The 12,522-nt window shown below is 45.0% G+C and overlaps 1 protein-coding gene across 1 annotated transcript in view; it reads left to right on the top strand.

The window, feature by feature from the left end:
- Positions 1-498: 498 nt before the first annotated feature.
- LEMD1 (LEM domain containing 1) overlaps positions 499-12,522 on the top strand; it is a gene marked incomplete at its 3' end in the record, with an annotated part of 32,312 nt that continues 20,288 nt past the window's right edge. The window contains exons 1-3 of the mRNA XM_081121902.1: positions 499-579; positions 9,977-10,097; positions 10,660-10,782. Coding sequence (XP_080978028.1) covers positions 10,016-10,097; positions 10,660-10,782 — 205 coding nt within the window. The 5' untranslated portion in view covers positions 499-579; positions 9,977-10,015. The remainder of the gene's footprint in view (positions 580-9,976; positions 10,098-10,659; positions 10,783-12,522) is intronic.

Here is a 12,522-nt window from a genome sequence, read left to right on the forward strand (position 1 = left end):
CTCAGATCCGATCTCCGTCCCCACTGCCACCACAGTAGTCCAAGCCATCACCTTTCTCGCCTTGCCTGTCCAGTCCCGTCCCTCCTATGCCCTCCTCCTGCTGCTCCAGCCACCCTGACTTTCTCGTAGTTTCAGGAACACAAGCATGCCCCTCCCTGACCACCCAATCTAAATCAGAGCCCTGCCCCCCAAGTTCTTCTGTGCCCCGTTATCACGCTGAAATTCCCTCAGTCACTTCATTCGCTGTGTGACTGCTCTCCTCTCCAAAGATGGAAGCTCTAGGAGGGCAGGAACCCCATCTGCTTCATTTACCCTTAAATCCGTAGCGCTAAGAGCAGTGTCAGGTATGTGATAGGACTCAGGAAATATTTGCTGAATGAATGAATGAAGGAGTTAATGCATGAATGGCTTGCTACAACCTAATGGTATCCTCGTACCCAGTCCTGCCCACTCCTATCATTCTTTCCATAGCACCTAAAGGCGTCTTTCTCAATACAGATGTCATCGCGTCACCACCGCCCATGCTCACAGCCCTTTGGTGACAGGCAAGTGTTGACAATTGTTGAAGCCGAGTGAAAGGTAGGTGTGGTTTGATTATATTTCCACCTCATTTGATCATTTACTTCAGCTTGAAACTATTTAAAATAAATCGAGTTTAAAAATTATGGAAACAGAAAAACACCATAAAACCTTCAATGGCTCCCACTGTCCTCAGGATAAAGCCCGAGGGCTTCTTCTCATGGTTCCCGGCCCTTCACCAACCGGCCCCTGCCCCTCACCAGCTACCCCATTGCTCTGCACCCCCATTGCTTTGCTACCCCATTGCATTGTTTCAGAGAAGCCTCGGGAAACATCTGTGCTTCAAGTACCAGTAACAGGTAGATTCTCTGGGACCTAATTTTGTTTTGTTTTCATTTTATGAGGATGGAATGGTAGAATTTTTTTGTGGCTGCTAGAAAGCTGGGTCACACTGAAGATCGCCCTGCATGTACAATAAAGGTCTACATAGGCTATTAGGGTTTCCACGTCCTATAGCTCGTTCTTGCCTCCATTTAATGCTCCCACTTTTTTCTTTTGCTTCCACTTTGGTTATGGTAGAGTCTCCTTTAAGCATGGGAATTCACTGGCCCTGGTTTAAGGACAGGGATGGATGTCCCACCGTGCTCTCTCCATCTCGGTTTGCCCAGTCTCTCATTAAATTTAGCTGCTCCTTATACTGAACAACACTCCCCTTTTACTGTGAGTAAAAGCCCACTCCCTCAGTGCCTTTTCTCCCTTCCACCTGTTCCTTAGAGAAAAAGCAGATCCCTGACCGGTCTTTGTTGGAGGACAAGCTACTCTCAGCTTCCCTGAACTCACAGGGAAAGGTGGGCCATCATACTAACTGAGGTGGAGACACCTGTGTCCCCTCCCCACCAAGAGCTCTGGGATAAGACCCTACTGCCACAACATCAAAATGACGCTTTATCACAACTCACACCTGTGAGCACTTACCATGGACACTTACTGAAAAAAGTGTTTTAAACACTTGAGGTGCATTAAGTCGATCCTCAATAATCCAGGAAGAATGCACTATTATTATGACATTCCCTTTTTACAGATGTGAAAGCCAGGGCCCAGGGTAACAGAGCTTGTAGTAAGTGACAGGTCCAGGACACAAACAGAGCAGTCTGGCCCCAGAGTCTGTGCTGCTAACACTCTGCACTTGCCTCTCAAGGTTCTTTGGTGGGTCCTGAGCTCCTGGCTGAGACCCTGGCCATCCAAAGCCTCCCTGCGTTCCCTCCCTACGTTCATTACTATCTCACAGGGAGACAAGGCAAAGGAGCCTCCCTCCCTACCGCATCTCCCACCCCCACCATGCATCCTGCCCCGCAGGTCAGGTTAATCTTCCTGGCGGCTTTGCTGTCATCTCTGAGCATCCTCAGTCAGAGGCCTGGTGGAGGGGATGCGAGGGTTTGGGGGGGAGGAGAATCCATCATTGGCCTCAGAGGGCCCCAGAATGGGAGGCTTCTGGGGGTAGAATGGACCTGGGGCCTACACCTTAACAGGAAATCCTGGGGCTCCTGGTTCTACCATATGCATCCACTTCTCTAAGGTAAATCCTTTGCAGAAGTCTTGTCTCATCCCCAGTCCTCCCCCTCCAAGCCTTTCTTCATGCTGTGTCCTTGCCTAGAATGCCCTCCTGCCTCCTGCCTCTCCAGACCTCACCTGTTCTTTAGGTCCCACTCTGACTTTCGTCTTCTCCAGGAAGCTTTCCCTGAACACCTCCCACCCTCACTCAGTGGTGATTTTTTTCTCTGCTCCTGAACTTGGTATTTGATTATAAACTTTGACTTCTTACATTTTCCCTTGTGTGTTTTTGGTTTGTTTCTCCATCTATAATGTAATCCCTTTGAGGACAGAAACCACATTTTTCGAGTCTTTCTATCATCCACAGATTACCCCAATGTTCTTGCTTGTGTTTTTAAATTTTATTTAATATTTTTATTGATTTATTAAAGAGAGAGGAAGGGAGAGGGAGAGAGAGAAAGAGAGAAAGATCTATTGGCTGCATCTGCATGCACCCCAACTGGGGGTCGAACCTGCCACCCCAGTATGTGCCCTGACCAGGAACTGAACTGGTGACCTTTTGGTGCACCAGATGACACAACCAACTGAGCCACATGAGCCAAGGCTTGCTTGTAGTTTATACACAATAAATCTCCTTGTGCAGGACCTACAGGATACCAGGAAGGGAGCCCCCAAGACCATCATTTGTCAGCATTTAAGGTTTGGTTTGTCTTCATAACAAGACTAGAGGCTAAACTCAGTTTGGTTTTAAGCAGCAGCACAGAAAACAGGGTAAGTGGGTAGCTTCCTAACTATGTATAGAAGCAAAATTCTTCCTTCATAGGAGCACAGTAGGTCAAAGCAGGCAGGGATGGAGTTGTTCTGGCTGCCCCAGATTGGGGCTGCCCATGCCCCCACCTCTCCACGGCAGCTCAGAGGAAATCTTGGGGCTGGAATATCATAGTTTGGAAAATCGCTAGGGAAGATCACTTCTTCACATAAGAAGAATTTACTGAATTACTGGGTTACTGAAAGAAGAAACGATATGCACTCATGCTATTAAAAGCATATTTGCTGTTGTTTGTAAAATGGCAATTAAGCGACTTTCCCCCCTTGTTTCCTACAAATTTGTTTTTGTTTTTCCTCCATTAACCTTGTTCATGCCTTATTCTCTCTCCATTTTTTTTTTTTTAAACAGAGAGGAAGGGAGAGGGAGGTAAGAGAGAAACATTGATGTGAGAGCAACACGTCGATCAGCTGCCTCTTGCACGCCCCCTACCGGGGATGGAGCCTGAAACCTGGGCATGTGTCCCGACTGGAAATTGAACCAGCAACTTTTCGTTGCACAGGTCGACGCCCAACCAACTGAGCCACACTGGCCAGGGCCTCTCTCTCTCTCTCTCTTAAAATGTTTTTATTTATTTGAGAGAGAGAAACATCTGTCTGTTGCCTCCCACACACACCCTGACCAGGGACCATGCCCAGATTGGGAATAGAACCAGCAACCTTTTGGTGCACAGGAGGACACTCCACCAACTGAGCCACATCGGCCAGGGCCATGCCTAATTCTCTTGAGAAGAAGCTTCTGCCAGAGCCCTCGCTGCATTCGATTAAACGATCCATTCACTCCTTTGCTATCCCCATTATACGGGTGGCTCTTTGAGAGCAGACACTCTGCTTTATTTATCTTCTGTTCAGTCTGAGCAGGGTGCTTGGTACGGAGCAAGTGCCCAGTAACTGAACTCCCAAGGGATCTGAGTCTAGTTATAGGGCCACCTCTCAGTGAGCCAGACCCAAGTCCATGGTGGCTTCCCGTGGATGGTCCACACTGAATTATAATGTGGAGTGGCTTTACCTTGCCCTCCCCTCCCGTGCTCCCTCCTTCCCCTGCCCAGCTGTCATGGGCTCAGAGAATATTAGTTAATTTTAATGTTAGCCTAAGAAAGATTAATTAAGGAGGCAAATTTGCTCTAAAAGGTGTAATTAATTCCAGAGCCAAATAGAAGAGTGTTATGGATTATCTGCGTTGCTGCTGCCTTCAAATAGTGTGCATAATCAAGGGCTGCCGAGGCGAGGACAATCATCTTTCAAGTGTCACTGCTGCGTAGACCAAACTCCATATGGTTCCTTACGTAAGCAGGCTCATGGCTAAGACAAAAGGTTTAGACCGAGGTGGGGCCTATGCAAGTGAAGTAAAGAGGAACCATCTAATCAGACACCCTGGCCTGGCTCTTCCAGCTCCTAAGTCACTCATCAATTGTGCATCCTCCTCTCCAGTCCTTCTCCAAACTGGCTGGTCCAAGTTTGAATCAACTCTCTCCTGGACTGTGTAATAACGCCCCCAAGTAGCCTCCAGACTCTGTCTTACCAGCTCATTCTCTATCCAGAATCAAACCTCAATTGTATCAAATGTATAAACACATAATTCTCCATCCAGTGTCAAACATGAATTTAATCATGTCACATCCCGCTTGTAAACTTTCAAACGTGCCTGGAGATAAAGGGTTAACTCCTTAGCCTGGCCCACAAGATCCTTCACAAATTGGCCCCAACCTACTCCTCTGGCTCATTTCCTCTCTCCTCACCACACTCCTAGATTGACTGTCCCCAGCCCCCTGTTGTAGGGCAAACTATTGCCCATTCTGGAAGTCTCAGCCTAAGTGAAACTTTCAGACCTCAGGGGCTTCCAATTCTAGGCTCTTGTTCACAGCTTATCTTATTTTCTTGTAATTATTTGTTTTCTTTTCTCTTGACGGAGACAATGAGCTCCTTGGTAGGGCTGTAGCTTTTGCACCTTTGTATCTTCACCTCTCCCTAATCTAGGCCAAGTATAATGCCTGCCTCACAGGAGATAAGCAATCAATATTTGTTGAAAGAAATTGATGCGTTAATGATTTCAACAAGGATGCCAACCAGACTAGCTCATTGAAACCCAAACTTTCTCTTTTATCCCCCAGTCAATAGCCCATGCACCTTGAAATATCTGGGAAGATGCCCGACTTCTCCACTTTCTTTTGCCTGCTTAGCTGAGGCTCAGAGGCAGGTGGCTTCAGGAGGAAAGTCGCAGGAGAATGGCAAGTGATGCCGACTTCAGCCTGACAGCTGCTGATCTTTGCTTTAGTTGATTTCCCCCTTTGCAAATGGTTCATTGGCAATTGAAACTGCAAATCTACTATCTGCTCCCCTATGTAAATTGCATTTACATTTAAATTGTGCATTCTTCCAAAGGATGGGGTTAGTAAATAACAGCAGATTGAACTTGAGGAGAGGAAATTGTGCCCCGCGTCAAACCTGAGACTGAAGTGACATCTGGCTTTTACTATTTCCGTTATTTCAGTTTAATAACAGCATGTGGCATTAAGGGAAAGAAATTGGATCTACATTTTAATGAAATGAGGAAGCTCTTGGGGTTTAGATATCTTATCATGTTGAATACCTAGTCGATTGGCAATTAAAACTTCCCTCAAGAACTGGAATAAAATATCTTTGCAGCCAAGGAGGAAATAAAAAACAAGCTAATGCCCAAGACTGCACAGATAAAACCAAGGGAAATGGGTGCTGTAAACATCAAAACCAAATATTTCAGGATACTGCAGAGCACAGGAATTCTTAAATGGAATAATGCTGAGAGTAGAGTCATGGATACGCTGGTGGGATCTTCAACAGAATAACCTCAGACAGAATAGTTCACACATAGTAGGGGGCTCAACCCAATCAAAGCATCTGATTGAATCCTTTGTCAACCTAGCTTGTTTTAATCCCCAGAGGTCTAATCAAAAAATATTTTAGAAATGCCTGTTTCATCCCAATAGTTTAACTGCTTAAATGGAAGTGGTTCCACCTGCTGTCTGCTTTTTTATGTAAAGCGATTCTGAGAAATGTAAACAAAATGCTTGTGTATCCTAATAACCCAAGCCTATAATTTAATTGCTTTGATTGAAACAAATGTGTTATTTTTCAGTCTTTGTCTGATGCATCCAATGTTTGAATGTTGGCAAATGCATGTATTGCATGTTTGTTTGGAAACTGAGCCATAGCTCTTGGAACTGTTGGAAGGGAAACAGCACCAGGTGTTAGACCGGTGGAGTCAGACTGGACCTTGGTTCAGAACCTCGATACTTGAGTTCTGGCTAGGAAAGAATTCAGAGCCAAGACTCAAACTAGAAGAGAAAGTTTATTTAGAAAGCCAGAGGTAAAAGAAGTGAGTTGTAGAAGAAATGGACCCAGAAAACAAGTTACAGAGGCAAAAGAAGGGACCCTTGGAGGATGGGAGAGGTGAGTGAAGGAGGGCACAGTGGGTCCTTCATCCTGAGAGTATTTATCTGGAGGTCTCAGGGGAGGATCCCAGTAGAATACTCATTAGCTTTTCAGGTGTGTCTTTTCAGGGTCGTGGTCTCCACTGATTGTTCGGAGCCAGGGCAGGAGGTCATTAATCAATGCAGCTAGTCCTGATGTCAGCCATGGCATCTGTATGGTTTTGCTGTTTTTCTGGACCTGGAGCTGAAATGCAACTGAGGCCTAGATGTTATCCCTAGGGGTTAATGTTTAAGGGAGTGGTCGTGCAAGGGCCCAAGTGGGAGTTGCTTGAGGCCACCATTTGGCCCCTTGTTCCTCCTCCAAGGGGGTCTACCACATGACTAGCGACACGCTAGAGGAGGATAGGTCAGGGGAGGGTCCAAACCTCATGATCATTGATATGAAAGGTCAGGGGGTCTAAACCCCATGACCTGCTCAGGGAGGAAAGGTTACCCTGGGGCGAAGTCCTTGTTTTCCCTGTCTTGCCCATTGCTAGGCACCAGGGACTTTCCACCCAGCGACCTTCTATACCTGGCCCATCATCCTTGCTCTGCTGATGTCCAACTGCCTACCACAGAACCACAGCTTGGATCACTTAATGAGCCTCCCTGACCCCGCACCCAAAGGTGCTCCATCCTTTCCCAGCATCAGGAAAGTGTTGAAATGGTAGAGCCCCACGGGCAAGTGTAAATAGAATGGAGCCTCCTGAGGAAGAAATCGGATGTGGAAACTCTCTGAGGATAGGACACATGAATGAGTAATGGGGAACATTCATATAGTGCTTACTGTGCATTATAACTCATTAAATGCTCACCACAGCCCTGTGAGGTAGGTACCATTGTCATCCCCATTACAGATGAAGGAAAGGAGACACAATGAGTTTGGTAACTTCCCCCACCTGACATCACCCAGCTGCAAAGAGATAGGCTGGGATTTGACTCCAGTCGGGCTGGCTCCACTGTCCCCTTATCCCCCTTCAGGTAACTCCTTCCTATGCCTGGCATTTAATTAAGGCATGTGTTTTCCCAGAGTTACATTTTGTCTTGCATAACTGTTTCAGCATCATTTGTCTTGCATGATTGTCTCAGCAAACCCAAGCTAATAGTCTAAGGTATCTTTCCTTAAACAAAATAAAGCAGCAACAACAAAAACTGGCCTTTTTTGCATCTGCAACATAGATGCTCTGCCCCAGAGTGCTCACAGGAGTACGCAGAGAATGAAACGAGATCTGAGTGTGCTTTGAAAAGGCCGAAACCATCAAAATTCTGCAACATATTATTTATCTGTACTCTATCCTGATTCTTATCATATATATATATGTATATATATGTGTATATATGTATATATATATGTGTGTGTATATATATATACATATATATGGATTTCAGAGAGAGGGAGAGATAGAAATATCAATGATGAGAGAGTCATTGATCGGCTGCCTCCTGCACGCCCCCTGCTGTGGATCGAGCCCACAACCCGGTCATGTGCCCTGACCGGGAATCGAACCTTGATCTCCTGGATCATAGGTTGATGCTCAACTACTGAACCACACCAGCCAGGCCTGGTTCTTATTTTTAAATGAGCAATTCCTTAACAAGTTAATATAGGTCACTTTCATTTTCTCATTTTATCTAGAAGACATGGCCAAACTACTCATCTACTACTGTGGGTATTATTATGATGGCCTAGATGCTTGATGTGTGATTTCTCCTTTATCTTCCCAGTTTGGTTTGCTAGCAGCTCCTTCTCCTCGCTTCCTGTGCATGATAACTTCTCTGCCTCCCTTGACATTTCATCATGGCAGTCTGCCTATGAAGTCAACCAGTGCCTCCTCTGTTTGAACTTGGGTTAAATTAATCATCAGACTTTCACATCAGTCTGTTGCTATGGGGGTTACTGATGTCACACTGTCAGTATTATGATTATCATAATATCTAACAAGCAAAAAGGGATTGTTTGCTAGCAGAAACCCTTGGGTGAAACTCACCCAGCTTTAGTAACCAACCCAACTGCATACACTTTAGACAACCATGTAAAGGGGTAAGTGGATTAATCATCCAGTTGGATAGCATTCGAATATTTTTTCTTCCATATGTGTGTTCCCTCTAGGCAATTGTCTAGTGTCACTTGAAATTGATGAGGGCTCTTTTGGAAGTTATTTTTGGGAAAGGTGGTGAAACAACAGACAGCTGTTTTCTGGAGGAAATGTCACAGGATCTGCCTAAGCTAGCTTCCAGTAAAAAAAAAATTAAAAATGGGAGTGCACTGTCCTTTTCCTTTCTAACATGAGATTGTTTACTGGTGACCTAAAAATGTTAATTCAGCCTCTCAAACATATAGAAAAGAGGGAGCCCGGCTCAGCGGTTGAGCGTCGACCTAGGATCCAGGCGATCGGGGTTCGATTCCCGGTCAGGGCACATGCCCTGGTTGTGGGATCGATCAATGACTCTCTCATCATTGATGTTTCTGTCTCTCTCCCTCCCTCTCTTTTCCTCTCTCTGAAATCAATAAAGATATATTAAAAAGAAAGAAAGAAATTATCTAGAAAAGAGGGAAACACATTTATTAAGCACCTCTCTTGTGTTAAAACGTGACCCTGGTCAATGTATAGCTTTAAAATTGGAGACTTATTAAGCTACGAGTTCTCAAGCAATCTTGGTATACATGACAATTCACAGCTTTTTCTAGCTTGTGTTCAATGTTCTTCCTAATTGGACATTGACTGATCACCAATAAAGGCAAAGTCATTACTTAAAATTGGTCCAGATCCTCCAAAGCTGAGTAATTGTCTTGAAGTCATTTTTGCTGTGATATTAAAAAGCCTGGAAACATGATAGAAATGAGGTACAATAAATAAATCGCTAAATTAAAAATCTCTGTTAAAAAGCTTGACAAATGTGTCTGTCTGTTTTAGGATTTTGTTAAGTAGGTAAAGGGGTAAGTTTGGGGGCATAGAGGGATAAAACTGGTCAACCAAGAGGCTGCGCAGGTTTGGAAAGCCACGTTGAGATTGGCGTAAATCTATACAAATCAATTTGTGTGCCAGGGAATGAACAGCTGACTTTTTTCAAATGCCAATTCAGCTATTACAGAGTCTGCTGGCGGTTAATTAAAAACTACCATCTTGTTACATTCAGAGTTAAATTACAAGTGAGAAAACTACTACTGTTTGCAATATCTGGATGCTCTGTACTCTCTGTACTCTCATCAAAAGGAGGGCAGGGATAAATAACTTTTATTTAATTCACGAAAAAATCTCTCTCAGCTCTTTCCTATTTAATCAACTTCTTATCTTCTCCGAGCTGAGTCTTACTCCGAGTTCCCAAGCAGTAATACAAATATGTGTCCATTTGTTCATTATGGGAGAAGATTTTCTCACATTAGTTGAGTAGAAAACTTAGAAACACTTGAACCCCAACATGGGGGAAAGTGACACCCATCCAAAGCTTTGCATCAAAGCAACTAAACTTGGAAGAGATTTGTGGCAGAAACAGTAAGAAACGGTGATTTTTTTTTTTTTTATTGCCTCTGAGACTGGGGAGCTCAGTTTGTACACACTTCAGGGGACTGGTGAAGTTTTAGTTGTTCTTTGTAAGGCTGTCTTAATGAATTTAATGTTTTACTGTTTCAGAGATTTTGCTATCAGAAAAGAGACCAAACTTCTATCACCATGGTGGACGTGAAGTGTCTGAGTGACTCTGAATTACAGAACGAACTTGATAAGCTTGGATTTTCACCTGGCCCCATACTATGTATGTATGCAGCAAAGATTAGAGACTAGTCATTTTTATTACTCATATACTACCCCCAAAGATGTAAAATTATTTACATCATTAAAATAGAAATAGGGAAATTAAAAAATCAGGAAAACCATAAAGAAGGGAAGAAGAGAGAAATACACTCAGATCCTTCTTACAGATTAGTAAGTATGGGGCCAGACAGGAAAAATCTTTTCCCCCACAGTGAAAAACCAGTTACTCTAGATTATATCACCCTGGGTTCTTTCTCATTTCTAGAAGGTGCACTGTGTTAACTACGTGTGTACTTACTGTCCATAGGTAGAGTTACAACTTTGTCTGCCTTGTTCTCAGATGTAGCCAGTGCCTGAGCCCAGGGCTGACTCACAGAGGCCTCACCTTAAGTGCTTGCGGGCGGGACAGAGTGAGTCGAGCAGCTGTGGGGTCCACTTCATTGCAAGAACCACAATTAATAATACAAGCTACAAGAGCAAGGATCTGAGTTGTGAGATGCCTCGAACCATTAAGATCCCATACACAAACAGGGCAGCTTAATCTCTTCTCCACTCTTCCTCAGCTTCCACCAGAAAGCTGTATGAAAACAAGTTAATGCAGTTGTTGGTCTCACCTCCCTGTGCGTCACCTGTGATGAATGGACCCGGAAAGCAGAGCAAAGCTCAGGGCCGTGATGACAGTAAAGGTACCATCAGAGGCTGTACTGCTTGATAGCAACTTTGCACTTATTAACACTTTTATTAACACTTTGTCCAGCATGACTTACGCAGCTTTAAATGGCAAGAATGAAATAGCCATGTGGCCTATTTGCACACAAAGCCTGGAAATAAGCCCCCGGGCTGCGAAAGGAATGCTTAGGTCCATGTATGCATTCACGCCAGTGACTCAGTTGGGTGGCAAATCTGTGTCTGATTTCTTAAACCAGAGGTTCCTACAGATAATTTCCAGGTCTCCTTTGAGGCCTCAGCCTCTGCTTGGCCTCAATCAATAAATTTGATGATTATTTTCTTTGGATTAAATGATTCACATCCATTAAGGAAGATGAACCAGACCCTACCTCCCTATGCCTACTGCCCTCCTGACTTAGTGGGAACTGACCACAGCTGGTGTCTCCCAGGTCCCAGTGGGTGGGGAGCAGTGGTCTCTGGGATCCAAGAGCTTCCCTTACAGTGGCCCCTGCCCAGGCGCAACATTCTCCTGCTGGGGTATCTAGTTTAGGCTCTTGGCGGTAGAATTAAAGATTCCCACAGTACATTCCAAGGCTCTTTCACTCAGTAAATACTTATTAGGAGTTTTCTATGAGCCACAGTAAAATAATAGGAAGTACCATTTATTAAAGGCCACCAATGCATTTCCGGCCTAACTTGCATTCTCTCATTAACCCTCACCACACTTCGCTGAAGTTCAGAGAAGCTAAGTGATGGGCCCAACATCATAGAGCTAGGAAGTGGCCCCAGAAGATAAGCCTCCACTAGCATGTGCCATCAAGAGCAAGGCCCATCTGTCTTTGTCACCAGTACATGTCCAGCTGCTAGGACAGGACCAGGCCTGTAGCAGGAATTCAGTATATGTTGAATGAAAGTGATACAGAACTGAGATTCAAACCCAGGTCTGGCTCTCATAATTATGCTCTTCCCACCACATACCCCATACTTTTCTCACAGTTTCTATTGTAAGGATAAACACATTACATTTTTGACTATGTTTGATCTACAAAAAAATGGCCATTTCATATAGTTCAAATTAATAGTTCAACCAACAATAAAAGCGCCTGGGCTCTCTGAAAAGTCCCCTGCAATGGTATGAAAGGTAGCACAGGTGCTGAGAACTTTCCCCAAGAGTCTGGAATGGCTGGCCTTATTTAGAGAGGGCAGCAAGGTTTGGGGATGGATCCCACTGCCCCTGAGCAGGACAGTCAGCATGGGGGTGCCTCAGGGCAAGTGGCTACCCCAGGCCTTTTCTGGACGTGGGACGTGTTCACAGTCCTGTCCCAGACCTGGGGCTGCCTCTGTTTCCTGCCCTGGAAAGGAGTTGAAGGGACTAGACTAGCCCTCTGAGAAGTGTGGTGCCAGGCTAAAGATTCCAGAGAGGAAGGCTTGTGCACTACTGCTCGTGACTGCTGAGGACTGAAGTCCAAGCTGCAAAGCCAAGCTGTCATTGTCTCAGTCTGCACTGCCCTGGTTCCCAGCACACAGCCTTCCACATAGCCCTCCACAAAGGTGCATTTATGCTGGGGCTAGAAGAAAATCAGCCCTTTGGTTTGTAAGCTTTGCATTGCTTTACACTGTGCCCACCCGATGCTAGCCAACCACAGGCAATCAGGTGAAAGGTGGAAGTTCTGGTTCAGTCCTACCCTTGTAAAGCAGCTCTGTGATGTCAATGGCCAGTGGTGGGTACAAGTAGGAACCTACTTCTCCAGGTCAGG

The sequence above is a fragment of the Miniopterus schreibersii genome, assembly GCF_964146895.1.
Source record: "Miniopterus schreibersii genome assembly, chromosome: 19".
NCBI classification, from domain to species: domain Eukaryota; kingdom Metazoa; phylum Chordata; class Mammalia; order Chiroptera; family Miniopteridae; genus Miniopterus; species Miniopterus schreibersii.